The sequence below is a fragment of the Anarhichas minor genome, unplaced genomic scaffold (assembly GCF_050575085.1).
Source record: "Anarhichas minor isolate MPS153535 unplaced genomic scaffold, ASM5057508v1 ptg000062l, whole genome shotgun sequence".
Lineage (NCBI taxonomy): Eukaryota > Metazoa > Chordata > Actinopteri > Perciformes > Anarhichadidae > Anarhichas > Anarhichas minor.
Window position 1 is genome coordinate 6578497 of NW_027466508.1, and position 25903 is coordinate 6604399.

The following is a 25903-nucleotide window of genomic DNA, read 5'->3' on the forward strand; positions in this document are numbered from 1 at the left end:
AACTAACATCCGATCTAGTGAGCAAAAGAGCCTTGTGTTCTCACCCAACGCTTTTGGAAAAGTGTTCCATTTGGACGAATCACACTGCTACGGCATCGTTTATTAGTTTGCTGTCAGCTGTCACAGCTTGTGAAGTCCATTGGCGTTTACTTGACTGAGCTGGAAGCTGCATTGCAGTATTTTTTATTTTTTTTCCTTGACGTAGGTGGTATAGAAAAGGCTGCTGCGTGTCCTCTGAGAAGATGCACTATCGACCTCCTTCCAGATGCCATTTTCAGTCTCATGCAGCATGAAATGAAGCATCTCATTAGCCTAGTGTGTATCACAGCCTGTATTTTGTTCCCCCCACATAATACAGGTGTATGCATATTTCTTTTCCCCACTGTGTGAGTGCTGCTGGCAGAAGCAGCAGCACATGTAGTATTCTTTTGCAATAGTTCCCCTGTGCCCAAACCACCACCACCAAAAATAAAATAAGGCGGAACTGGCAGGGACTGTCGTCTGGCGGCAGGGAGACGGAGAGTCTTGTTTGGCCGGTGGGCAGTAACATTCATTAAGATACCATCAAGATACTAAAAAGTTCCCCTCGTTAATCACTCCACTCACAAAAGCCCGGAAAAAAAGAGACGCAGCGAACCTTTCTCTCTTTCCCTGCCTCGTCTGCTTCACTCCCCCGTTCCCTGCCCTCCTTCACAGACTGGCCTAGTTAAGTCCCACACAGGTTGTATCTGCTGCTCTCTCTCTCTCCCCCCCCCCCCCCCCCCCCTCCCCTCCCCAACTTTGTCATTTTAGATGAAATCTCCCATCAGTCAAGCGCGCACACACTCTTTTTAATGATTCAAGGCCTTTAAGTCATCACACATTGTATGCTTCTCCCTTTTAGTTTATTTCTAGACGTGCACATTGATTTCGACATGTCTCTCATGGACACCAGGTCCTTCTCCACAGCCAGGTGCTCCTAATTGGGGACTTTAAAACCACTGGGCCACCGTTTTGTGTTTTGTGATTCAATCAAGGACGCTGCCGATGAGTTTTTAGAGCCTGTAATAAAAGAGCGATGCGCTGATAATCAAACTTGTGTCCATTCGGTGTCGCGTCATGACAAGCCGGCGAAGCTGTGACCTCACACGCTGCCTCACTTACACCCCGTCCGTTAGCTGCAGGGACAGTGTGACCTTGATCGTTGATGAGGAATCATCTTTCTTCACCACTTTTCTAACCCCCATAATGAGCGGGAGAGTTCCACACCTCGCTCCAGATCAATACCAGAGGTCGCTCATTACTGTATACGTATGTAAGTGAGAGTAAGGATGTGAGTGCGTGTGTAGCTGCAGCTGAAATTATCGCGTGTCTCAATATGGAAACGTGTCTACTGTCTGCAGCCCTGGATCTGTGAGTACACGTGTGTGTGTGTGTGTGTGTGTGATACCGCATGCAGGTGTCTGTATTGCTTCCTGTGTTTGATGTGTTTTTTTTGTGTGCAGGTCTCCTTCATCCAGAACCTGGTGTTCTGTGTGGAAAGAGCCTACAGGGTGCCTGACTACGGCATGTGGGAGAGAGGCAGCAAATACAACAACGGCAGCACTGAGCTGCATTCCAGGTCAGTCACAAGCTGAGCAACACACAAAGAACATGCATGAATAAAAGCACTTGGTAGTGTTCGACTGTGAGCATTTACAGGTTGTTACCAAGGGACTCGGGTAAATGCTGACATCCAGTCTGACACTATTCTGATTTTTACAGCACTTTACCGCTGTTCTCCGTATCGCTGCCCGCCAGCTGTGTCGGCGTAGTTGAACGTCAATCAATGTATACCGACGTCAAAAGAAAAACCACAAGGAGTGGGACTGACCCACGGTTTTATTTTCTCCCCAGTGCCTCTGAGAAGTACCCTGTGGCAAAAATGGATTCCCAATATAGATTTCATTGTGTACCGAGTCACTGTGATGCTGTAAATTCCACAGTTTGCATTTTAGCTTTTTGTTGAATTCCGTTGCTCATGCCAGTGCAGAGTGGGTGGGTGTGTGTTCCCGGTTGAAACTTTCCACAAAAATTGACCGACGTAAACAGTCAGCAACAAGAGAGCGGGGGACTACTAACTGCCGGAATATCTGCGCATTGCCTGTGGTGTGATGATATAATAGTGCCTTCAGCTAGGATGGAGGGAGCACAGGAAGAGGGATGTAAAGGAAGGAAGAAAGGAACGGTGTGAGATAAAAGGTGAAGGGATGAACAGAATTGGGGAGAAACAGAGGAGGTTATACACGTATGAAAGCGCAATGATGCGAGCAGTGATAGTGGCGTGATCCTCTGGCCTTACAGCTGATATGATTGATGAGATATTTGTCCGTTCCACTGTTTTTAGCCATGTCGGACGTTTCCAGCAGGCTTGTGTTCAGAGGCCACACGGGACACAGCAGAGGGCTGGGAAGAGTGATCGCTCTTTTGTTTGTTTCAATTGTATTTCTATTCGAATGAAGCATTTGCAAAAGCAGAGCATATAGCTACCATTACATGTTCATGTTTTTATAACTATTGACATTATCAGCAGAGATGAAATGTGCTTTGAAGTACATGTCATTTGAATTTTGAATGCTTGCTTTAAAAACAAGGATATATGACTAAAATATTTGTTGAACAACAAACAACCTTTTATCAGCTTTTCTTTGGTCTTCATTTTACTGGTGGATATTATTATTATTTTATTTATTTTATGTCTTTATTAAAGCGGACTTCTTTCAATTTAATCTGTGAAATAAATTCCTGAAGGAGTGATTGTAGACCGTTTCTAGATCGTGAGCAATAATCAAGAGAAACAAAACACTTGTCATCTCAATGTTAAAGCCTCGGTCAACCCGCTACACAGCAGCTTCTCTGCACTTTCCCTGTTTCTCTCCTTATGTAACGGCGCCATTCTTTCCCCCAAAAGGGGGCGTGGCCATGCCGAATGGCAATTTCACGATGCAATGCCAGACTGGTCAGCGGCGGAACCACAGTAAGCCACATCTTCACCGGAGGTTATTGTCTGTCCTGCTGTCGGTTCTGCCATTGCTTTCGTAAAGGAAACCTCAGTCTGGCAACACCGTGCTGGTTGAATAAAGGTTAAATAAATAAATGTGAACTTACAACTTAAAAAGAAGAAATTCTATATTAATGTTTGCTCACTAAAATGTAATGTTACTTTTTATACTTCTTCCTGGCCCTCCAAACGAATAGTCCAACAGGTAGGAGAAGTAAAAACAGCCTCTTTACAACGGGAGGCAGCATGAATTATGGGAAATATGGCTTCCTTAAAAAAAGGGGAGATACGCCTACGTCATCTGATACGGTGTCTTTGGGGTCAGCGTGTCAGTTTTAAAGCATATTTCCAAATGAAATGTCAAATGAACACACTTTGACAGTGACACAACATAAATCAGAGCGCTAAACAATCTTTATTGAGGAAGAACGTAATGGACCGACTGAACTATTAACTGCTATGAAGATAAGGACTTTGGACCACGTGTTTGAACACCAGCACTGTCCGACTCAGGTATCAGGAGAGTTTTCCTTCCGTGCACCTAGCTGATTTATCATGGAACTCGCCTCCCTCTCCTCCCGCAGTGTCTTGATAAAGATCCTCAATTTCTGCCATCTTATCTCTTGAAGAGCCTGTTTTTATTTTTCTTCCTCCAACAATCCAAGGCTACTGGCAGCAGCTTGCCAAGATATCTTCAAGAAAAGATAACACACTCCATGTAGTGAAGGAGCCCTGTGTCTCGTGCTTCTTCTGCTTCCACCCCTCGAGGTTCATGCTTTGGATTTCCACAATTAGTGAGCCGGCTAATACATGCCGTTTGCCGCAATGCCAATTAACGTGCCGTATGCGTGAACTGGGGCGGGGGCAGATTCAAAATAGTTCTGTGTAAACAAGATCTGTGTAAACGATCAAATTGAGCAGTCATCTCTCGTCCCGGAGTGCCAGTGGGCAGGAGAAGAGGCTCAGTGGAAATGAACGGGAAAGGATGTGTTCATTTGTCCATATCAAATGTGTGTGTTTATCCTCACACCCAGTCAAATGGCTCGACCGGAGTGTTTTATTTAGAGTGGCATGTCTAATAATGTAAGAAGCTGGTTTTCTTGAAATGGGACTATTCTCGTGAACATCTATCATTCATGATAGTGAGTTTTTACATTTATATACATGAATCGTGTGAATGCCGCTGTACTGTATGTTATTAATATATTAGTATAGTATAGGTGCTTGTATTTCATAGCCAGTTAATAGTGGTTTATCCACCGGGGAACTGCCTGAGGACCCTGGATCTCCAGGGACTCCAAGGTTTATTTGGTTAATTTGGCTTTTAGTCATTTGATTACTAAATTATGACTAAACGATGTTGACAACTAAAGCACAGATTCAGTTAAACTGTTTATACATCAGAAATTGTCTTGTCTTTTAGAGGTGCACTGTGTCAGAATCTAGTCTTAAGGCCTTAAAGGAATTCATCCACAAAATTTCCATTTGTTTTATAAACTAAACACCCTGCGTTACCTTGAATTCTTGAAGAAAACGTTTCTCACATGCCTCCACGGTGAACGATGAATCAAAAAACTGAGAAATGTTTTATTACATTGAAGTAAATGGGGGCGGCATTTAACAGCAGCAAAACTACATTAAAACATCAGTTTACAAACTGACACCAAAAAACACTTGATGAAATGAAAATCTTTTTACCAGCTTTTTTTCTGGCGCTCATTATTCGCTGGAGTTCGCTCAGTTGTCGTGAGGATGAGTCAGTTGTCATCACTTGACCAAAGTGTGAAACTTTAAGATAAGGCGGCCTTATATTGATGTGAGTGGCCGTCCACTGACTCACATATGAAGCAATTAACCGCTTACGACCTCAACTGAGCTCAATGAGCTGCTGTGCAAAATCGTTATCTCCAACTGTCAACTGAAACTGTTGCATCATGTTGCTTCTTTGGGCCTGTTTCCTGCTATCCCTTTTTTAACCTCCCGTTTCCCCCCTGAAAGCGTCATGTCTCCTCTGCCTCTGTGCGAGTTGCCGCTGACAGCCTTCCTGACCAGAACTGGCCGTATTACTAGTCTCAGCAGAGCTCTGTTCCAGGCTGAATTAGCCAGCCATCCTCTGTATTATCCATTCAGGCCTCACTAATGGTGTTGAGCCCGTTTTGTCATGTCAGCAGAGCTACCGCCAGTCATCGGCAAGTTCCCGTTGCAATTTTTGTCCTCCTCCTCTTCTTTTCTAGGGAAATCTTGGCCGGGCAGAAAGGGAAACGGAACGACAGTGAAATTGATTCACGCTGGGTCTGCATTGCAATCACAGCAGCCAGCCACTGTGAAATACAGGACAAGGTTTATATTCAAGAGATCCATTATCTACAGTGGACCATAATCTCAGGACCCTCAAGCTCTATTGAGTCCTAACAGATAGCAGTTTAAGATTCAAGTGCGATTCTGAATGAATTTTTGTCACTTTTATGCAAAAATGAAAAAAAGTGAAATATTGTTTTAGGGCTGGGCGATTAATTCGGTATGATAATTTATCATCTTTCAGTGGAATCATATGGATATGTCATGAGACGCAATTATGTCGTCAAAATGGATCATAAGAAAGAAATGTCTATGAATTTAACAGAAGTCTGCTTATGGGAATACCCAAGTGTAGTTAAATCAAACTATTGTCTTAAATCATTTTTTCTCTATAATTTCACTTGAAATGGTTATGTTCGTTTTTGCACTCAAGTTCTAAATTGAATGGGAAAATACTCTCTTTTTTTTTTACTCTTTTTTATTTGTCAAGTGCTAAATTCACACCGGGGTATACAAAACCATTTCATGGTTATTTCATATAGACCATTTATTTATTGAATTACCAGAAAGCGTGCTATATCGTGATATATATGGTTTGTCGAGATATGAAATGACTTTTCTCAGGATACAAGATTTTGGGCCATACTGTATTCTTTCACATCTGCCCTATGGTGCATCAATGTCAGTGAAATTAGCTTATTATGTGTCATGTGATTCTCCGTGTTTCTTGTCTTTGCAGCTCTGTGGGCTTGGCTAAAGCTGCTCTGGAGGCCATCAATGGATTCAACCTGTTTGGAAACCAGGTATTTGAATAATTTCCTCCTCCTCATGCGAGTCCCAAGAGACTTGTGTATCTGAGTCTTGGCTTATCGTGTCACATGGCACTAGATGGCATTATAGATGGACAGCGTATTCTCCAAATCAGATCTGCAGAGGCCCATCAAAGCTCCCTTCATCAGCGAGATATGCTAGTTGTTTGCAGCCTGCGTAGCCGAAGCAACGGCTGTTAAAAGTACATCGGCTTGATTAGTGCTGCTGTCATCGACGCCGGACTAAGTGGACGTTTCACCATCAAGAGATTCATCTAATATGTTTGTGTGTGGCTCAGCAGACTTTGATCAATGGCCACATGTTTGTTCCTGGTTTCTCTCCGAATGTCCCTCACAGTGTCCATTAGTGAATATGTCTCTTTTATTTCTTGCCTGTGTGGTGGAAAGGAAAGCAGGGACATTCATTACATCTGCTAATGGATTGGAAAAGGAAACCCTGCACTTACTGTAGCAAGCCTATCCTCTTCTTCTGTTCTCCACTTGGGTTTTAGCCAGCGACGGCTTCTCCGGCAATCTACTGCAAATGAGTATTTTTCTGATCAACGCATGAGGCTGTCGGGATGAGTGTATATTGAAGTCTCTGTTCGTTTTTCTCCTCCGATCAGCTACAAAATGACGGGGGTTAACTGTGCCTGGAAATGGATTTTGTCATCAAGCTCAGCCTGATGAAAAAAAATCAATTCATAGAGGTAGCTGATGTATGACCCGTGCTGCGTGGTGCCTCTGTAAGTGTGGGTGCAAGTGTCTCATCCAGTCTCTCGTCCCTCTATGGGAATGGAAGTGCTACAAGCCGGCCAGTTGATTATTAACGATCTCTATCAATCTTGATTTCCCAGCTGGCTCTCATCCGTCCAACGCCAGATGTAACTCCCCCAACCTCTTTAACCGGAACATCCAGTACGGTCTGGACTCCGCTACCACATTTTACACCGGCTGCAGACTCTTGTGGGTGTGTGTCACATTTAGCCTTTGTACTAGGTGAATGGAGACACAATGTCCTCAGTTAGTTAAACTTTAGATTTTTATTTATTTATTTATTTATTTTTTTTTTTTCACGATCCCTCCGAGTCACACAAACAGATGCAAAAGATAGCAGCTTCTCGGTGTGACAAATTTAACTCTGCAGATAAGATTTATGTCGCCAAGAGGAGGATCCTTCCACTCTAAAGCCAGTCATTAAATCCACAGAGCTGTGTACACACGGCTGGACAATCAAATCCTAACAGCTTCCACTTTCTATCTCGGGATTGTCACCCAATTCACACCCAGTCAAGCTATGGATGTGGTGGAAGCGGACACACACCTAAATCAATCCAGCAATCGTTTCTTTTTTAGGGGGGGGGGGGAGGGGGGGGGTTCTCTGTGCTCGTGGTGTGGAAGAGAGGTTACTTTTCTGTGCTGACTTAAATCTTTGAATTTAATCACGCACATCAATGCTCAGAAAGCCATGTCAGGTGGATGTACATTATGGTCTTTTGATTAAAGGGGTTTTATACAATCTACATCCTGTCAACGTTTATTAGCAACCCGTAATAATAGCAGGGACATTGAAGGTTTTCTTGCATAGATTATGGTGGCCTTTAATCAACTCGTATTATACGGTCACTATACATTTTCATGATAGAGGGAATTTGGAATAGGTAAGTTGTATTGTGGGATATTGGTGGGGAAAAAAGTTAAATAATGAAAAGATATAAAAAATAGAAAGTTTTCATCACATTTTAAACTGTGTGACATATTTCATCTCATTCCATGGTGTATTTGATTAATAGGATATTTTGTTTTTGATTTATTTTCTTTAGATAAAATAAACTGTAATAGGGTAAGTCCACTGAGGCAGTGATGCTGGTAATAATGATTCAAAAAGGACACAGCTGTGGACATTGACCTCTTTTATCCAATCACTGGGGGTTTAGGGGTAAGTGTCCAGATTGAAGAAATACTCACTTTCCATGTGATTACAAGTCAGTAATGGTCTGTAGAAAAACCTGATATTTATACATGACCATTATATCATATGTGTTTTTAATTATTTATTTTCCATATACATATTTAAGTTATTTTTTAGGCTCATAATTTAAAAACAGTTTTTTTTTTATGTTTGTTGTCGGGCCCAAAGCAACTAAGAAAAGCAAACAAACCAAAACAAATCCATTGCATTTTACAATACAGCTTGGACGGCTCAGCTTTATTAAAAAGAAAATGTTAGCCCACCAAAAGACAACCCCTGTCAAAAGGGCACACATCCAAGGCAAAATCCCTCATCTTACATGCTCGGCTTTCTTACACTCTGCTGCTATAACACCAGAGAAGTTTTCCCTGAGAGGGCCATTTCCCTGAACTTGTCACACAGCTGCCTACAGCGGTGGCCAGAAATCCACTGCACTATGCAAATTGCGACAGGAAAGCTTGCTGATTTGACTAAAAGCCTTGGCTGGATCTGTTTTTTTAGAGGAAAGAAAAGTAGACTCTGGCAATATTCATACATAATGCATTCGACTTACATTAGAAACTGCTTAGCAGGTTGCAGGAGTGGCTCAGTAGGTTTTATGTAAGCGCTGCTGGTGGATGGATGAAGTGGACTGGACCGGCTTTTTTTTTTTTTGAGCCAGAGAGGTTTGATCACTTCCCTTACGAAGTAAAAACATAAAAACTGCCCCTCCTCTCTCGCACAGGGGTGTTTAAGTGCACTGGATGGACAGACTGCATTGGAGTAGCAGCACTTCTGTTTTGTACGTGGGGACTTTTGAAGTGATTGGGTGACTCTTGACTCACTGTTGTTCAAGCACTCCCACACTGTACTTCAAAAACATGAACAACCCAAATATATCCGCCTGGTTTTACAGCAAAAGAGTGTGTTTTTATATGCGGACTGTTGGTGTACCTGTTATGAGTAAATAGTTCAGCCGTGACCGTGATGCTCTCTGCCGATGTGTTTTGCTCCGCAGGGCTGCTCGTGGTCGGTGATATTTGTGGATCTGGACGCCCACAACAGGAACAGGCAGACCCTGTCCTCCTTACTGCCCCGAGAGTCTCGCTCACATGTGAGTCCATCTATGCAACTACTAAAACCAAACGATACTCTCGTCGGTATGTGAGTGGATGTCTGTAATTCAAAATGTCCCTCGTGGTGCAGTCATTACGCTGGCTGTAACTGTGCTATTGATGGTTCAACCTTGATAAGAAATTGGGAAAGCGACAGGTGGCTGCAGAGCTGGAGGGAGGTAAAGTTGAAAAAGCAAGCAGGGGGGGGGGGGTAAGAAAAAAATAAGTGGTACGTAGAGAAAAAGGAAGAGCAAAGCCATTCCCTTCTCTACACTCCACCGCTTGCAGACACTTACATGATCACATCTCTTTTTGTGTGTGCTGAACGTGTCGGGCAGAATAGCTCGCAGTCAGCTTGCGAGGAAATGAGTGTAATTAGACGACGAGAGGGGCATTACAGCTGCATCAGATAAACAGTTAAGGAGCTGGAAGGACGGAGTGCAGTAGGGAGCGAGAGACGGACAGGATTATGTCAAGCTAATCAAATTATAAATATCATGAGTATCGCGTACACTATGGCAAGAGATTGGAATTCAATATTAAATTCAATACCTGCACTGAATGTGTTCTGCAAGCTGATACCCCATTTCAGCTGCAGCTGCCGAGGATGTTAACATGTAAATTGGAGTTGTAACAAGAAGTCGGAGAGATGTGAAGAAGTAAAAAAAAAAATTACAATGCAAAACGTAACAGAAGCATCAAACAGTCGACTATATTTTGCACCGAAATCTAGTCTCGTAGCTGGTTGAGTTCACACAGAATATGGAAAGCAAGTCTTTTATTTCCGAAAGATCTGCCGTCTATTAATAAACCTTAAATATTCATAGCTGTTTGCATGCGAGGATGGGCCCTAATAGCTTTCATTTTTACTGCTTAATAGAGGAAACCAAATACAAGAATTAGATACCCAGTCATCATGGTTTGTCAAGCCTAACAACAATATTCATCCCTAACGATTGCTCTAATTCAGACAGTCCTTGATAGAAAATAAGGCTGCTGTAGAGTTTTGTTCATGACCAGAAGAATTCTCTCTGTTAAAGGCATACACAGTATATAACCCTTAAGAACACAAAGATGTATGTGCTAAATGGTATAAGTTGATAGGATTTAATTCTAATTCCTCATTATTTCCGATAGATATTATGACACCGGTGAATACAATTGTTATGGTCATATAAATTTATCGTATAAAAACGTTTGTCTTGATGTAACTCTCGCTGAAATTAAAAATAATAAAAAAACATTGTGGAACAGTGTTTCATTTCAGGTGTTTGTGTTAAATCTTCTCTCCCGGGCAGAACACAGATGCAGCCTTGCTTCCAACCATCAGCTATCCTGCCTTTGCAGTAGATGACGATGCCCTCTACAGTCAGACACTGGACAAGATTGTCCGCAAGCTGCGGGGCAAATACGGCTTCAAACGCTTCCTCCGTGATGGCTACCGCACCGCTAACGAAGACAAGGATCGCCGCTTCTACAAACCTGCTGAAATGAAGGTTGGTGCTGGTGGGAAACCTAAAAGCATATTATTGTTTTTGTTTCTATTTATCTGTGCTATATTTCACAGATTTTTCTTATCTTGTTGTCCGAGCAAATTCTTCCAAAAAGAGACAATAGGTGTGCCAGACCTGGATTGTTGAGAAGCAATTCTTACATTTTATCATATCAGACACAAACACAAAATGTTACTCATTCTCCCAAGTTCTAGCAAGACGTACAGCTGACTGTTATTAGCATAGCAGTTGAAATAAATATTACATCTGTGGAGAATATGTCTCAAAGAGATTGGTAGATAAAAAACAGTGAAGGATCCAGGATATAGCCCTGGGGAACCCCGCTAGAGAAGAAAGGAAGCCGTCTGTCGTTCAATTGCAGAGAATGAGCTGCTCCACCACCAACTTCACAGATAGATTTGAAATATTGTTGTCCACTGTGACAAAAGCTGGACTTAAGGTCGTGGAGACTTACAGCACTGCATGCATACTGAGATACCAAGGTTTCCCAATCAGATGAAGAGTTAAAGAACAATATAATGTTTAAAAATGCACCTAGAGGTTATTTCAGGCAACCACTTGTTAATGCAGAGGAAAAGGCAGAGTGCTAATGGCTGGCAATGCATAAAACCTGAAAACATTCAACTTGAAAGTGCTGGAGTGTGACATTTGAAAAGTTTCTGAAGTGTTTAAGCCTGTAAAGGTATTATCCTTGTATGATAATGCTCAGAAATCTGTCTGTGACTTAGCCTCACCCATTTCAAGTGTTTTAATCCTCCAGGTATTTCACCCCCAATCTTAGTGTGTTTGTGCGTGTTAGTGAGTCTGACAGTGGGTGTGCTCATGCATACATATATATATATATATATATATATATATATATATATATATATATATATATTGAACGATAGTGAGTTCATTGTCATTTTCTGAATCCCCCGTGATCCCGTCGAAATGGCAGCACATTCAGCTCAGTGTACAATGAGTGAATCAGAAGCGGAACTCTTAATGCTAAACAAATCCTTGCACTAGCTGCAGAACTAACCTCTCAGAATGAATGAGCTCAGGGAGGTGGTGGGGGAGAGTTTCTGTTTGGTCTCGAAGATGTTTCACCTTTCATTCAAGAGCTCTCATCACTTCTACTCAGTGGTGGGTACCTGACACTGAAGCCTGTTCAGAGCTGGCATCAACATGCATCTTGGGTAATTTTAGAAAATTAGATTGCTTTTGGCTGTTCTTTTATTTGCAGAAAGGTGGATCCTTGGTGCTAAAAACAGAAAAACAAGACATAGACAGTGGAAGTGCTTCCACCAACTCTTAACCATTTAGAATACTTTGAAACTCGCTTTCTTCACCCACAGCATGGCCATTCTTAAATCAAGCTCTCACCCCGTGTTACCTTTCATGACCTGAAAACACACTGTGAAAGGGTTCAAGTTGTAAGACGAAAACACAGACAATTCAATGGTAGCGACCTTTCAATCACAAAAGCATACGCTGCTATATCTTCTATTTTACTCTAAATGGACCATAATTTACTCAATGAACATCATGCTGTATTGAAGAAGACCATGAACTCATGTTTACAATGTTTACTGAGGTAATAAATGAAGTGAGAACTAGGGTCATTCTCTTATAGACTTCTATACAATCAGAATTATTTTTGAGGAGTCGTCCCCCGTGCTGTCCGTTAGAAAGAATGCAAGTTTAGTTTCAGAACCAGAGTTTAACGCCCGGCTGAGAATTAGCAAACAGTATTTAATGCCTTGGTTCCTTCAGGCTCCTTCCTGCCCTCAGTTCTTCCAGCAGACAGGCATATTTATTGTGGAAGACAGTGCCAGTTAAGTTTCATAGCTTGAACTCCCGATCGCTCCTGCTGCCGTTCGCAGTAATTTATTTGCTGCCACATCAGCAAATAGTGCAAATATTAAGAATAAAGATGGTAAAATTACGCAATGCAGTAAATGTTACCACAAGATTATCATTTTTCCAGTGACAAATATTGAAACAAACCCCTGATTTCTTGAATGTGAGAAATTATGCCAGTTTTAGAGGTGGAACAACATTAGAAACATGACAGTACATGACAAAAAAAAAGAAGCAAAATGCGACCTCCTTTGAATGATGAGCATAAACACACAGTGTAATGAAATGCCGAGCGAGCGTCTGACACAGGTAGGTCTCCCTGCAGAAGACAGGGAGTTAAGTTGTTGTTGGTGTTTCAGAGAGAATTCACAGCAGGGCAGACGTCTGTGCTCCTTGTCTGTTTACCATTGACAGAGAGCAGCAGCCTGTGTGATAGACAGTTTTACCAATCAGTCGAGCTGCTCAAGCACAATACACCAGGGATCCCTGCCTGTTTACAGCCTCAACGGGCCAAAAAGCACAGGCTTCACTGGGTGACTGCCTTGGCTCCCCCCCCCCTCCCTCGAAATGCACCCTTCTCTGCTTCTGTATCTCTTCATGCACCTTCTTTTCTTCTTTTTTGCTTTTCTCTCTGCCATCCCTCTCTCAGCCCCTGATAGCTTCTAATTGCCTCTCATCTCTGCTGAAATACACAGTTTGAAGCCACACATTCCTGCATAATCACAGGAAGCAGACGTTAAACATTTAAAGAGGCACGTTTTAAGCCTACACGTAGTAGTATCTGCTTGGTGACAGTGAATGCAGCTCCCACATACATTTGTGTGTGACAGCCATCCGTCATTGCAAAAGGATGCTATCTCTTTTATCCTCCATCAGTGTGGTGGGATTTGAAAAAGATGAGGGACAAAGATAGTCAGCAGTATTGGCATTTATAGTTTTCCATACTTATTGTTTGCTTACATTTATGCTGTTCACGTTCACATTTTACTTAGTTCATGTAAGTATTTCAAGCCCAACTATGATGTGTTTCCTAACTAAGTATCTTCGTTGCCTAACCCTAACTACAGCCGTTAACCTAGTTTTGTTGCCTATATATAACCGCGACCGTTTCACAGTAACGACTTGGCGTTAAATGTGCAGAGTGCGGGATTTGGCGGCATCTAGCGGTAAGATCGCAGATTGCAACCAACTGTAACTTCTCCTGTGTGTCAAGCGTGTCGACGCCTCATTCTAAGCTAACGAAAACACAATTCTTATTCTGAGGTGATTATACGCGACAGAAAATACATTTAAAAAAATCATATTCCATTTCTGCCAATAGATGAATGTCACGTGAAAAAGCTGTTTCACAAGTATAGCCCCCGTGGCATGAAATGACACGTGAAAAACTTGTGTATCATGGTAAGTGGAATCCCTCAAATGTGGCGTGTGGTTTCATACGCCTTCGCATGAGATCACGTTGTTTCTACTTTGTGTTTGTGTTGATCCTCCTCAGGCGAGCATGAACAAGATGGGATTGAATTATTGGAACTAATAAGGCCGTCATTCACTTAAATGTCTCAGCTACATGTGACTTGTAACCAGATGATGGTTTGTGTAAATGTGTGAGACTACACACACACACAAGTGATGCAATAGGATTTCTGGCTGAGTAAGACTCCGGGAATAATCCGACAAATGATGGCGTTCGTGTCAATTTAAGGGTTTGTTCCGGAAAATTCACCCCAGCTGCTGCTGCCGCACGCTGCTTTTTATTTCTCTGTGTTCTGTCGACTGGAAACAACCAGACGGTCGCCCGGACACGCAGACACTCACTCGTATCGATCGGTCAGTCAATCGGTCAGTCGTGACTTGCAAAGTGTTTATGAGGGAGAGGTTCAATTGACTTAAAAACCTGAATAAATTAGTGGAGAGACATAACAAATACACATGCCTTCACACATGGGTCAGTGAATGGTTTGATGAGTATCAAAATGAGGCAAGTCATATGCTCAGGCCTTCACAGTCAGCTCAACCCAACTGAATGCTCATTTGGAGGTTTGGGGAAATTTTCAAAAAACCAAATGATCTTTTTGTAAGAATATCTTACCCTCACACCTGTAGGTCGGATGATTTTGTTCAGAACAAGGACAAAACACACTTTTGTTTTAGTTCTCGTTGTGGTCCGTCCGGTTCATGTTCACGCTGAGTAATTGCGAACAAACGAGAGGTGTAAGCAAGAAGTCACTTGAAGGCGCTCCTCTGCTTCTTATGTGTTTATTTATCTTCCCACAAAGCTCACCAGGAAATAACAAAATATTTATCTTTACTGTGAATTTATGGAGAGATTGTTACCGTACTATGTCACTGGTGTCCTACTCTGTGCATTGAAGCAGTTACCCATTAACTACTAACGCCTCATGACTTTCTAAGTACAGAATCACTACTTTTTTCTTCTGTTTCAGTATTATTATTTTTTGTTATACAAGGACCAGTTGCAGTCTTGACGAATAAAACCTGTTACCGATAAACTTCCAGATCCAGCTCTTCTCTCAGTGTTCTTTGTTTATTTGTCACAGTAACTTTCTGACTTCTCAGACCTTCAAATGATCCCCTCAAAACAAACAGCACAACTTGAAAGATAATGACCTTGCAAGGAAGCAATGTTATTCCTCTGTGTGTTCTGTGAGTTGTCATTCGCAATGTCACGTCTCCTATATATTTTCCCTGTGCCCTTCTGTTCCGTACTCAGCGCTACTAAAGTTCAGCCATCCGCTGCTTTAAAGTCGCTGTGCCTCTCCCCTTTTTCTGAGATGGAAAAGCAATAATATCCTTTCTCTCTCTGTCTCTTTCCAGCTTTTTGATGGGATCGAGTGCGAGTTTCCCATATTTTTCATCTACATGATGATTGACGGTAAGCCTTGTTCTATCCATAGCCGCTGTTATGATGCCTCAAGTGGGTCATTGGGAAGATAGAAGACAGACTTAAAGGATGTGACAGGAAATCACTTTGGTGTTTGCCAGCTTTTAGAGGACTTAGAAACACTTTTTAAAAATAAGTGATGTGTGAAATCTGTGTGAACCTAAGGGAATGGTCAGAAATGAAGTATATTTTCTCCCAGTAATGTGTATTTAAGCATTATTAAATCACCCTCCTGTCGGTTTATTCTCCGCTGACGTTTGTAGGACAAAAGAATAATCAGATTTGGGGCCTGTTCATCTTTATGGGAATATCTTTTAACTACTGAAAAACCCATAAATAATCTTTCTAATACAAATAGCTAAAAGAGAAAGACAAAGTAAACAGAACTTAAAAAAGCGAGACTTCACAACAAGAAGAAGAACAAGAATAATTTCATTTACATTTACCTGTATGATGCACTTAATAGTTGTTGTGGATTATCTGGAGTTAAAAGGTCAGAATTCTGATTGCTGCTCAGTCTGATGTGGTGGTTTTCACTTGTAAAGCACACAACAGTGCTTGAACATTAAAGTTGTAATAATCAATATTTCTTATATTTTTTGTAAATGCAAATGTTGTCATGTGTGCAACCAAAAGTTTCATCATAAAGTTTTAATTGGTATCATTAATGTGTGTGTGTGTGTGTGTGTGTGTGTGTGTGTGTGTGTGTGTGTGTGTGTGTGTGTTGCAGGGGTGTTCAGAGGAAATAGCGCTCAGGTCAAAGAATACCAAGACCTCCTTCAACCCATCATCTTCCAGTCTTATGAGGGTGAGCGATGACATTAATAGACGCACACACACACAAATGCAGTGACCGATGGATAGAGGCAAATTAAGAATGCACAAACACACACACACACAACTTTAACCGATTTGACATATCTATGTAGTTAGTTTTGGAGCTTCTGCCCCTGTTCTCTCTCCCTCTTGCAATGAAGAATTTTCTCTTAAAATGAAATCACATCGTCCATATTCATACTGCTCATACTGTGACATACTGTGAAAGAGCAGGCCTTTTATATTCACCTCCACCCATTGATATGTCGGGAGACAGTAACATGATAGGAATGTCAGGAGCTGTGAGTTCCTATTGGTCCGTTCATAATAGCACAGGAATAATTGGAATGCAGAAAGGATAATGATGTGAGACAGAGCTGACTTATGTTGCTCCGGACATCTCCACAGTGCCTTTGTACTGGTTATGTATGGTTTAACAAAACTCCTGTAGTTAATTGGCTGGATTTGAACAGATAACACAAGTGTGCTTTTTTTCTCTTTCACCATTAAAAAGTCTAAACCCACAAAATGTATTTGCTGCTGTCAGACGCCGCTATCGTGTGTTCTGCTGCAGGTTCGCCGGGCCTCTCGGGAGTCACGGCCTCCCATTGTTTTAATGATACACAGACACATGCAGGGTGCACCTCTGGGAGACATGCCGCTGTGCTGAATGGGCAGCATTTGCAACCCTTGTGCCATCCTTTGACTATTTTTTATTTGCAGTGGGTTATATTCATATTGGCCCACACTCTCAAGAAACTGTAGAGCAGAATTGTAGCCTGATAATCAGACTGAATTGTCGTTCAATTTCACTTCATTATTCAGCCTTACATGGGATGAATTGTAATTCCTCTTTGCTTCTAGTGCCACCATCGAGACCAAATTATAGTGTGTCCAATGACCAAATACTTGGTCTAATTATTGATCTGACTAATTAAATTCCCATCAGCCAGAGTTGTGTTTTGTGTTAAGTATTAGTTAAATCTCCCAAGAACAACAGACCCCCCCCCCCCCCCCCCCCCCCCCTCCCCCCCTCACTGCAGTCCTCATTGCTGCTACCTTTAATTTGTGCTCTGGACAGGGTGTAGAAGATGGAGACAATGTTACTAGGACATGATCCCTCACCAGCTTCCCACCCACACTGCCAGTCGTGTTAGCCAGAATGTTGAACCCGTGTCTCTGCGGTGGTGGGCGAATGCTTTTTCTGCAGCACCTGGGCGCCCTTGATTAGTGTGCTGCTTCCACTGACTCGAATGACTGTACCTTCAAATTCAGACTGAATTGGCAGCATTTTCTTTTCCTCCGAGCAATCAGGAACTACTTTTGTTCCACTACAGTGGTTCAGCAGCTGGTGCCCATTACGTACCTGTTATGACAGATCTGTGAAAACGCACATTTGGTACATAAACGTACTGTTCCTGTACCTCTGTGTGAGTTCTCCTTTTTATGTTTTCAGTTAAATAATGAATACCTGAGTGGTTTTTGATTGCCTGTATGAGTTTTAAATGAAAAAATTCGGAGTGAATTTTGGAAAATATAAGAAGACTGGTGGCATCGAAGCAGCTATTGAACGGAGCTCACAATAATGTTCGACTCGTATGTGTGTGCACAGCACATGGACATGTTCCTCTTCAGTAGAAAATTCGTTTAAAAATGACATGCATACAATGCAGTATTGTGTGAAATTGTTCCTACGTATCGTGTGCGTCTGAACCGCGGCCTTATTTAAGTAGGTTTTCCGTAATCACAGGAGTGAAGTGTAGTTTTTTTCTCTCAAACACACATGTAACACGTGTCCAGAGAAGGTACACACACACACACACAGACACAGACACACACACACACACACACACACACACACACACAGTGCTCACAGTCCTCACAGTCCTCCTCTCCCATGCCAGGCCATGCTGTGATCCCCAAATACTACTACGTACCGGCTGACTTTGTGGAGGCAGAGCAGAACAAGCACGGAAGCCAGAAGCGTTTCCCTAGCAACTCTGGCCGTGACGGGATGGTCTTCCTGTGCGGTCAGGCCCTTTACAACATCGCCAAGCTGCTGGGTACGCCTCCGTGTGTGTTTGTGTGTGCGCTTCGGCATGATGCTCTGAACCCACACATTGATTCTGTTCAATCTAATATCTGTCTACAATGTAATGCAAAACTAACATATCGAGTCATATTAGATGAGATTTATTACACCATGTTAAGTGTAGTATAATCTATTTAATTATCCACGATTGTCTAATGATTTTAAATATTGCTTAATTCTTCACTGACATGAAGCCAAGGAGGCAGTTTGACTCATCCATTGTGTGCATACGTGTGTGTCAGTATTTGTGTTAACAACGAAAAATTGATTATTTCGTCTTTTTTGTTCTCCTTTTTTTTTGCACTTGCCCTCCTGTCTATGTGGGTGTGTTGTATGCGTGTTAATGTGTCTACGTTGGTGTGTGTGTGTGTGTGTGTGTGTGTGTGGGTTTATGTAGTGGATGAGCTGATCAGCCCTAAAGACATCGATCCCATCCACCGCTACGTTCCCCGCCAGGACCAGCGCAACGTCAGCATGCGATACTCCAATCAGGTAAGCTGTGATGTGATTGACTGTCATCGCTTGGCTCTGGTTGAACACTTATTTCACCACTTATCATCTTGAATACTCGTATACACTATGGACAGTCATTCTCAGGACAACTTCGGATTCAAGTGCTCGTTGTTAAGCTGCACTCATCCTTGTTGATATGGCAGTTAAGCGCTTTTGGCCTAAAATAATAATGACAAACACACGTAAAAAAAAAAAAAAAGATCTGCTGGCTGTTGTTTTATTTTAGAAGTCAAGTAGCACTAAGTGCTTTATGCTGTAGAGGCAGAGAGTGGGCAGCAAACGGACTCACCATGTGCCCACTCACCATGTGAAAAAAATAAAAGTTCTATGTTTGTAATTCATACAGTCAGGACAACTTCTACGTTTAAATAAGGGATAATAACAACTATGATAAGTTGTACGTTCATACTTGTTATTATTAATCACAAGCCTGGGCTGGGAGTTTTAAAATCCTACCTGATTGAAATTAACTTTTCTTTTTTTTTTTTTTTTACTTCACACGCATGAAGAGAAATACCCCCGATTTCTTTCACAATAATCTGAACACACTTAGCCTTTCCATTGGTGGTATGTGTCACCTGGTTCTCTTTCATGATTCCCAATCTGCTGCCAGGTGTTCCTTAAATCCTGCACCTGGGATGCAGATGTTTGTTTGTTGTTCTGGGATCAACTCAAGTGAGGCTACGCTAAAGAACACGTGGATAAAGCCTGATGAGAACAATGCAACAAGCTCACTTTCAAACCCCTTTGATACTTGAGTGAATGTGATTTTTCAAATCGACCAGGGTGAGGAGAGAGGACTTGTGGAATAGCTCTCACAAAGCTGGTAGACAGAGAACTCTGTGATACATTCCCTCACTGTTAAAGGCTCAGTGTGTTTAAAGTTGTTTCCATCAGGCTTCATCCACGTTCTTTAACGTAGCCTCACTGTAGTTCATCCTGGTTCATTTAGAACAACAAACAAACATCTGCATCACAGGCGCAGAAATGAATGAACATCTGGCAGCCAATTGGAACCAAGCATTCTCAGTAGCCGTGCTAAAAATGAAAGCATGTCACAGTTAATAAGTCAATAAAAAAATAAATGTTCAGCAGAGCTCCTCGTATAAATGGAATATATCACTTTTGCTTCAGTATTAAATCCCACAGTGACCGTGTTTACAGTCTTTCACTCACTGTGTGGTATAGAGTGACGTGAGCTACACATGTACTTGAACTGGAGTTATGTCAAGGTAACTTCTCTTCTGCTTTGTCGAGTTACTGAATAGGCGACCACTGCAAATTCTGATGGGTGCAGTCACTGCGTCGTCTTTCAGTAACTGTGCTACAGCGGCCTTCAATGGCGAGCACGAGGACAGGAGTGTGGAGATGTCTTCGCTAAATGTGTGTTCCTGAAAAGGACACGCTCCGTATGTAGATATAAGTGGCTCATTCTAAGCTAACGAACACACAACTATTCTTATATTCAGGTGATTTTAAACTAAAGACAACATGCTTTTTAATATTATATTCCATTTCTGCCAATAGATCCCCGTGTACGCTGCACACTGTTCCTTTATTTGCAATTCATCAAGACCTAAACAGCAGAAACCATCCTTTTTTTTACCTTGCCGAGGGCCAGTCCTGCAGACAGGGATTAAACCCAGTCCTTTTGCTCTCCGGTCTGCCGCTCTGAATGGCGAGCATGTCTGAGGTTTAATCCATATCGGAGACAGCCGGCAGCTCTGAGGATCACACAGATGAAGGGTAGAGATACGTAAACAACGGCCTCATTCTCTTCGCTGTACGGTGTGGATTGATAAGTCCCATTCTGCCCCCGTATGTTGAATTTTGCTTTTGTAGCTCGGCTGATAAAATGGTGCTAGAACAAGGCGCACAAGAGACGGGAGGTCCAGAGAGGTATCATGAACGCCAGACTGAATCAAATAGGTTGCAGGGAGAAAGATCAGCAGGAAGAACAAAGCCAGAGAGAAACAAACAAAACAAGCCAGAGATAGAACAGAGCATGTCAGCCAGTAGGAGAGAGATGAACGGTTGTCGGGAAGAGGTGTGAATATCATAATTTATCTCTCTAGGGTATGCTAACATTCTTTGATACGAGGAAGGTCAACTCTAAGTGGCTAGAACAGTGGATTTTTTCACTTAAAGGTTTTGACATTCATCCTCTGTGTAAAGACATTTCTCATCTTGTCTTTCGCTGTGCTGACTTACTGTAAGAATACGTGGTTTTAAAATTCCAAAAGAAAATGTCATGATATCATTTCCATTTCACCATGCAGCCGTCAAATAGCAGGTCCCAAGTGCATCCATTGCGGCTATAGAGCAGTGTAAGACCTTGTCACGATTTCCTGCACACCGACATCTAACTATAAAACAAGGAATTTCTTGTCTGTCTGTATGTGTGTCTGTCTGTCTGTCTGTCTGTCTGTATGTCTGTCTGTCTGTCTGTCTGTCTGTCTGTATGTGTGTGTGTGGGTTTGTCCTTTGCATTTCCATCCAGTCTACCTCACACTATGTGGGTGTATCGCTCAGGACCCAAGGACGTGCAGTGTTGAAGTTGGTGCAATTTAACTAGATGGTGGCGCTTAAACAACAAGCTTCATGTTTTGTCCCGTAACCTTTGAACCGCAATACTCAGAAACAAGAATCTCTTTCCTGTGGGTCCAGATGAATCTATCCATGTAAACCACGCCTATTGGCATCTGGATCAATTTTCCGCCATTTTAAATTGTGTCCAAATCTGTTTTTCAGCATTTTGTTCCTACACATTTTGAGCAATCATCACCATATTTGGAAGATAAAACATCTGGTCAGAGCCAGAAAAAGTCACTTCTTTGGATTTTTGATATTCCATACAGTTTTGCTATAAGCTGCATGTCTTCAAGGTTTGCTCGAATGCCTGCTGTGGGTAGGGCTTATATTTCAAAAAATGTCATATCTCCAGGACGCTTTGTGCTACTGCAACCACATTTGGTGGACATGTGTAGATGTAGGTGGTCAAGTCAGCGCTGTAGCAGCATCATCCACCTAGAAATCAAGGAATCTTTGTCTGTCTGTCTGTCTGTCTGTCTGTCTGTGTATGTCCTTTGCATATCTCGAGAACCGTCCATCCGACCTAATTCACACTTGGCGGGTGTGTTACTGGAGACCCGAGGACGTACAGTGTCGAAGTTGCCGACTAGTTCAGTAATAACAAACTTTAAATAAACAAACAATAGCGCTCTGCGGGGGCGGGGTTCAGGGCTCTGCGGACTGAGACGAGCGCGTCGTCAGCAGCGGGCCTTTACAGGCCGCGGCTCATTGACTGCAGTTCACTTTTGCTGCTGGATGCTGGACATACCAATGTTACAAACAAACTCTTCTTCACTTCCCTGAAGTGAACAAGCAATGTGCGCTTTTCAACAATGCCGCACAAGCACTATCTGGGGCCAAAAAAATCGGCCCCCGCTCTGAATGAGAACACGCTCTGAACACACTACACTAGTTAGAGAGATTTTTTTTTTTGGTATCATATCCAGTCAAAACTAAGCCATGATGATCCCTTAATGGACTCTTATAAGGCTCTGCCAGTGACGACTATCAAATACTAGTCTTGCCTAAACCTGCAAATTGTCTTATTTCTTATTTTTGTGGGAACAAGTTGTGAACAAATCATTGATCATCATCTGCGTTGTTACTAAAATTGTATTCAAATATTTGCTTACTTTCACACACAGCAGTTAGGAGCAACATTAGCAATCATTTGGAGTCATGCTTCCGTCTCTACCTGATATAAATATCTGTCTATTTAGCTGATAAATCCTCCTCTATGTTCACCGGCTAGTTGCTTTCTGTGTCCGTCTGCTGTTTGGTGTTGAACACGTAGTGCACGCTGGGCTTTTAGTTTTGCTGAAAACAGCTGCCTGCTGTTGACGTTAGAATTTATCTTTTACAGCCAAGAATTTCTGCGTTAACCACGTACAAAATAATCACTTGCAGTGAGTGCCGTGCATGCCCTTTAAAAAGACATGATGAGGAAATGAGTTGATGAGATGGAAGTCATTCACTTTGAGGGTACGACGATTTGAAAGGAAGCCGTCGTTTCAAACACAGGTGTGCAGGGTTTTTAAAAAATATATTTTTTTATCTTTAGAATTCAGAAAATCTGAAAAATCACCTTCCACTGTCTGACCGAGTTTTCAAGCAGCAGTGCCTGAAAGCTGACGTGAGGTGTATTTTATATTCCCGGAGGACGTGAATGCAATGAATGAACAGACTTTCAGCCTCAGAGCGTACCTGCATCTTGCCTTCAGCCAGGAGAAAGTGTAATGTGGTTGTTTATTCATTTGGCTGGTGCTAAGCTGAGTGCCTTGCAGGGTCAAACGGTCACACAAATTGCAAATTTAATTCTCTATTCCTGCTATCCTTCGCTGCTTCTCTAACCTCCTCCACCCCCTAAATTTGAATTCTCATTGCTTTATACCATCTCTCCCTGGCTCCTAGTGTTTTTCTCTTTTCTCTTCTTATCTTTTCTCTGTACTTCTCTAGCTCTCTCGCTCACACCTTCTCTGTCTCAGCTAGACGCCTAGCTCACACGTCGTGTCGGCAAAGAGGCTTGAGATGGGAAAGAGAAAAAAATGAGAGAGCCAAAAGAGGAAAGGAAAATGTGAAAGAAATGCTTTGTATAGTGTGTGTGTGTGTGTGTGTGTGTGTGTGTGTGTGTGTGTGTGTGTGTGTGTGTGTGTGTGTGTGTGTGTGTGTGTGTATACCAGTTGTCTTGTTGCCTCTGCATCATTGACGTCCAGTGTTTGGTCTGCGGGCAGGAAAGGCACATGGGCATGCTGGGCCTTCACATGCAGTTAGGGCTTGATTTGTGCGCTTCCCTTTCTTCCTCTGTGCAAGCGTGTAATTTGCTTCCCATTTTGTGAATCCAGAGGAAAAGAAGAAAAACATGTATGTGTTATTATGAGTGTGCATGTCATCTTTGCTTGTTGCCCTCTCTGTCTTTGTGTGTATAAGAGGGAGGTTTGTGTTTCTGAAGTAGAAGTTTATTATTGCAATATGTATAAGTAAGCATGTGTGTTCGTATTCATAGGTCCATTCCTTCCAAATGTTATGCTACCACTTAAAGTCCTGGCATCAATTCATATGATAGCTGGAGACAAAAAGATGCTCCACAATTTTAAACCCCTGAATAGCCTGAGATATTGTACTGTGTCTGCTTGCACAGCTAAGCTCGCGTGAGGTTATCTCTGGGTAATTTGACGTCAGCTCTGTCATTCAGCACAGAGATGTGTTTTAAAGGGGCTGGCGAGGCTGCACTCCCTCATGTAACCGATAAATACCTGTTTAAATAGTTAATGCATGACATTTGAGTCATATCCACCCGTAAATATCCATAATACTCCATTTCAACGGATCCTTTTTCAATCAACTACATTTAGCATTGAGTGTAAGGTGCAGAGAGAGATGTTTGTGACTGTATTCCTAATCCCCCGGTCCTGAATACAACTCACCACCTTTATTTCCTCACTAAAATACGAGATTATTAATTTTTTCGCAGTTATTTAAGGGTTTCATTTTACATTTTGATCCCATTCCCACATAAACGCTGTGACTCAGACGCCCTGCGGTTAAAGTGCCTCTGATGTGGTGGAGCTGACCTGGCAACGCTTTAAATTCATGCACGTGCCTGAGAAGTATGTATTAAGAATGTGCACAACGCAGTCTATATATAAAAAATGATTATATAGCACATATCCCTATATAGTACATAGGTAAGGCACCATGCATTCAATTTGCATCATGTGCACATCTCAGCGGGAAGGGAATGTGGTTTCGCCTCAAACGACTGGCATTTGGAGGGTGGGAAGTTGTGATTTAGTTGGTGAATGGGGCGTTAATGCAACTTTAATGCGTAGTTGAGCTTGATGTTCAGGAAGCTTTTTACTACTAGTAATGAACTGCAAGCCTGTTAAATAGAATATGAAGCTATAAAATTAAATATGGATGTAAGCCACGTGGTAAATGGTAAAAAAATAAATCTGCAGAAGTGTATCGCCACGGTGCTGCTGGCACTTCTGTGCTCTGATAATAGTGAGAAATGGATCATTTTTTTAAGCTTAACCCTGTGGATAAGGGCGGCTTTCCTTGATATTAAGTGGTACACTGTGTTTGGGTTTTTTTTTTCTGCATGAGAGACAACGCGCTCCCCGGGCTGTGAGGGTGAGTCAGATCAAATGCACCCCGGGGAGCGTGGCGTGACATCCCACTGACAAACATGCAATAATACGCAGCGGGCGTAGCAAGTGGGGATCTGGGGAAGCCATGAATGGCTGTGAAAGTGAATTAGTTGCTTATGTTGCTTATGTCACACGCTTTCTTTTAATGGTATACCCTTAATCTACTCGGCTATCCAGGCGTGCTCGCAGTGTCACATTCTCTCAGTCTGTCTCCTCTTTTTCCCCCTTCTGTCTCTTTAAATTCTGTTCTATTTTTTGGGTGAATTCAACAACACACATACAGCACCGAAGCACATACAACAACAGCACTTACGAAACAACGTACCACTCAACTCCGTCATTGTAAAACTCTGAAACCTTTGGCTTCCGTCAGATTTCTCTTTTATTAACACTCGAACACATCTCGCACTGTGTTAGATGAAGGTTAATGGAAAAGTTGCATTGTGGTCCTCACTGCTGCAGACGTCAGTCATCTGTCAGAGATAAGGCGCGGGTCCGGAGAGGCCCCTGCTTTGATAGCGCAATGTAGGGAACAAACATACCTACCTAGAGGCGGGTCGGAAGGAGGGAGAAAAGAGGAGAACATCAGCGAGGGAGTACGGCTGAAATATACAGGGGTAGGGAGGAGGGAGGAGGGAGGAGGGAGGAGAGGGATGAACCCGTTTCATTCTGTGTATTTAACAGGGATGTTTTTCTGAAGCATTGCATTCTTCGGCTTCTCACTAGTTTGAAGTGGTGCGGGGCTCAGTTAGAAAAAGGCAACCAACCAGGATTTTAAAAACATTTGAATCAGAATTTGATGACAGGT

At 42.3% G+C, this 25903-nt stretch overlaps 1 protein-coding gene across 4 annotated transcripts in view; it reads left to right on the forward strand.

The window, feature by feature from the left end:
• Positions 1–25903, forward strand: part of phkb (phosphorylase kinase, beta) — an 87461-nt gene that overhangs the window by 24179 nt on the left and 37379 nt on the right. For 3 of the 4 annotated variants that reach the window (XM_076078030.1, XM_076078033.1, XM_076078032.1), the window contains 8 exons: positions 1485–1600; positions 6057–6120; positions 9096–9191; positions 10491–10688; positions 15387–15444; positions 16184–16261; positions 18174–18332; positions 18759–18853. In XM_076078030.1, coding sequence (XP_075934145.1) covers positions 1485–1600; positions 6057–6120; positions 9096–9191; positions 10491–10688; positions 15387–15444; positions 16184–16261; positions 18174–18332; positions 18759–18853 — 864 coding nt within the window. Of the gene's footprint in view, positions 1–1484; positions 1601–5253; positions 5360–6056; positions 6121–9095; positions 9192–10490; positions 10689–15386; positions 15445–16183; positions 16262–18173; positions 18333–18758; positions 18854–25903 lie in introns of all 4 variants that reach the window. The other variant, XM_076078031.1, reaches the window with a different exon arrangement.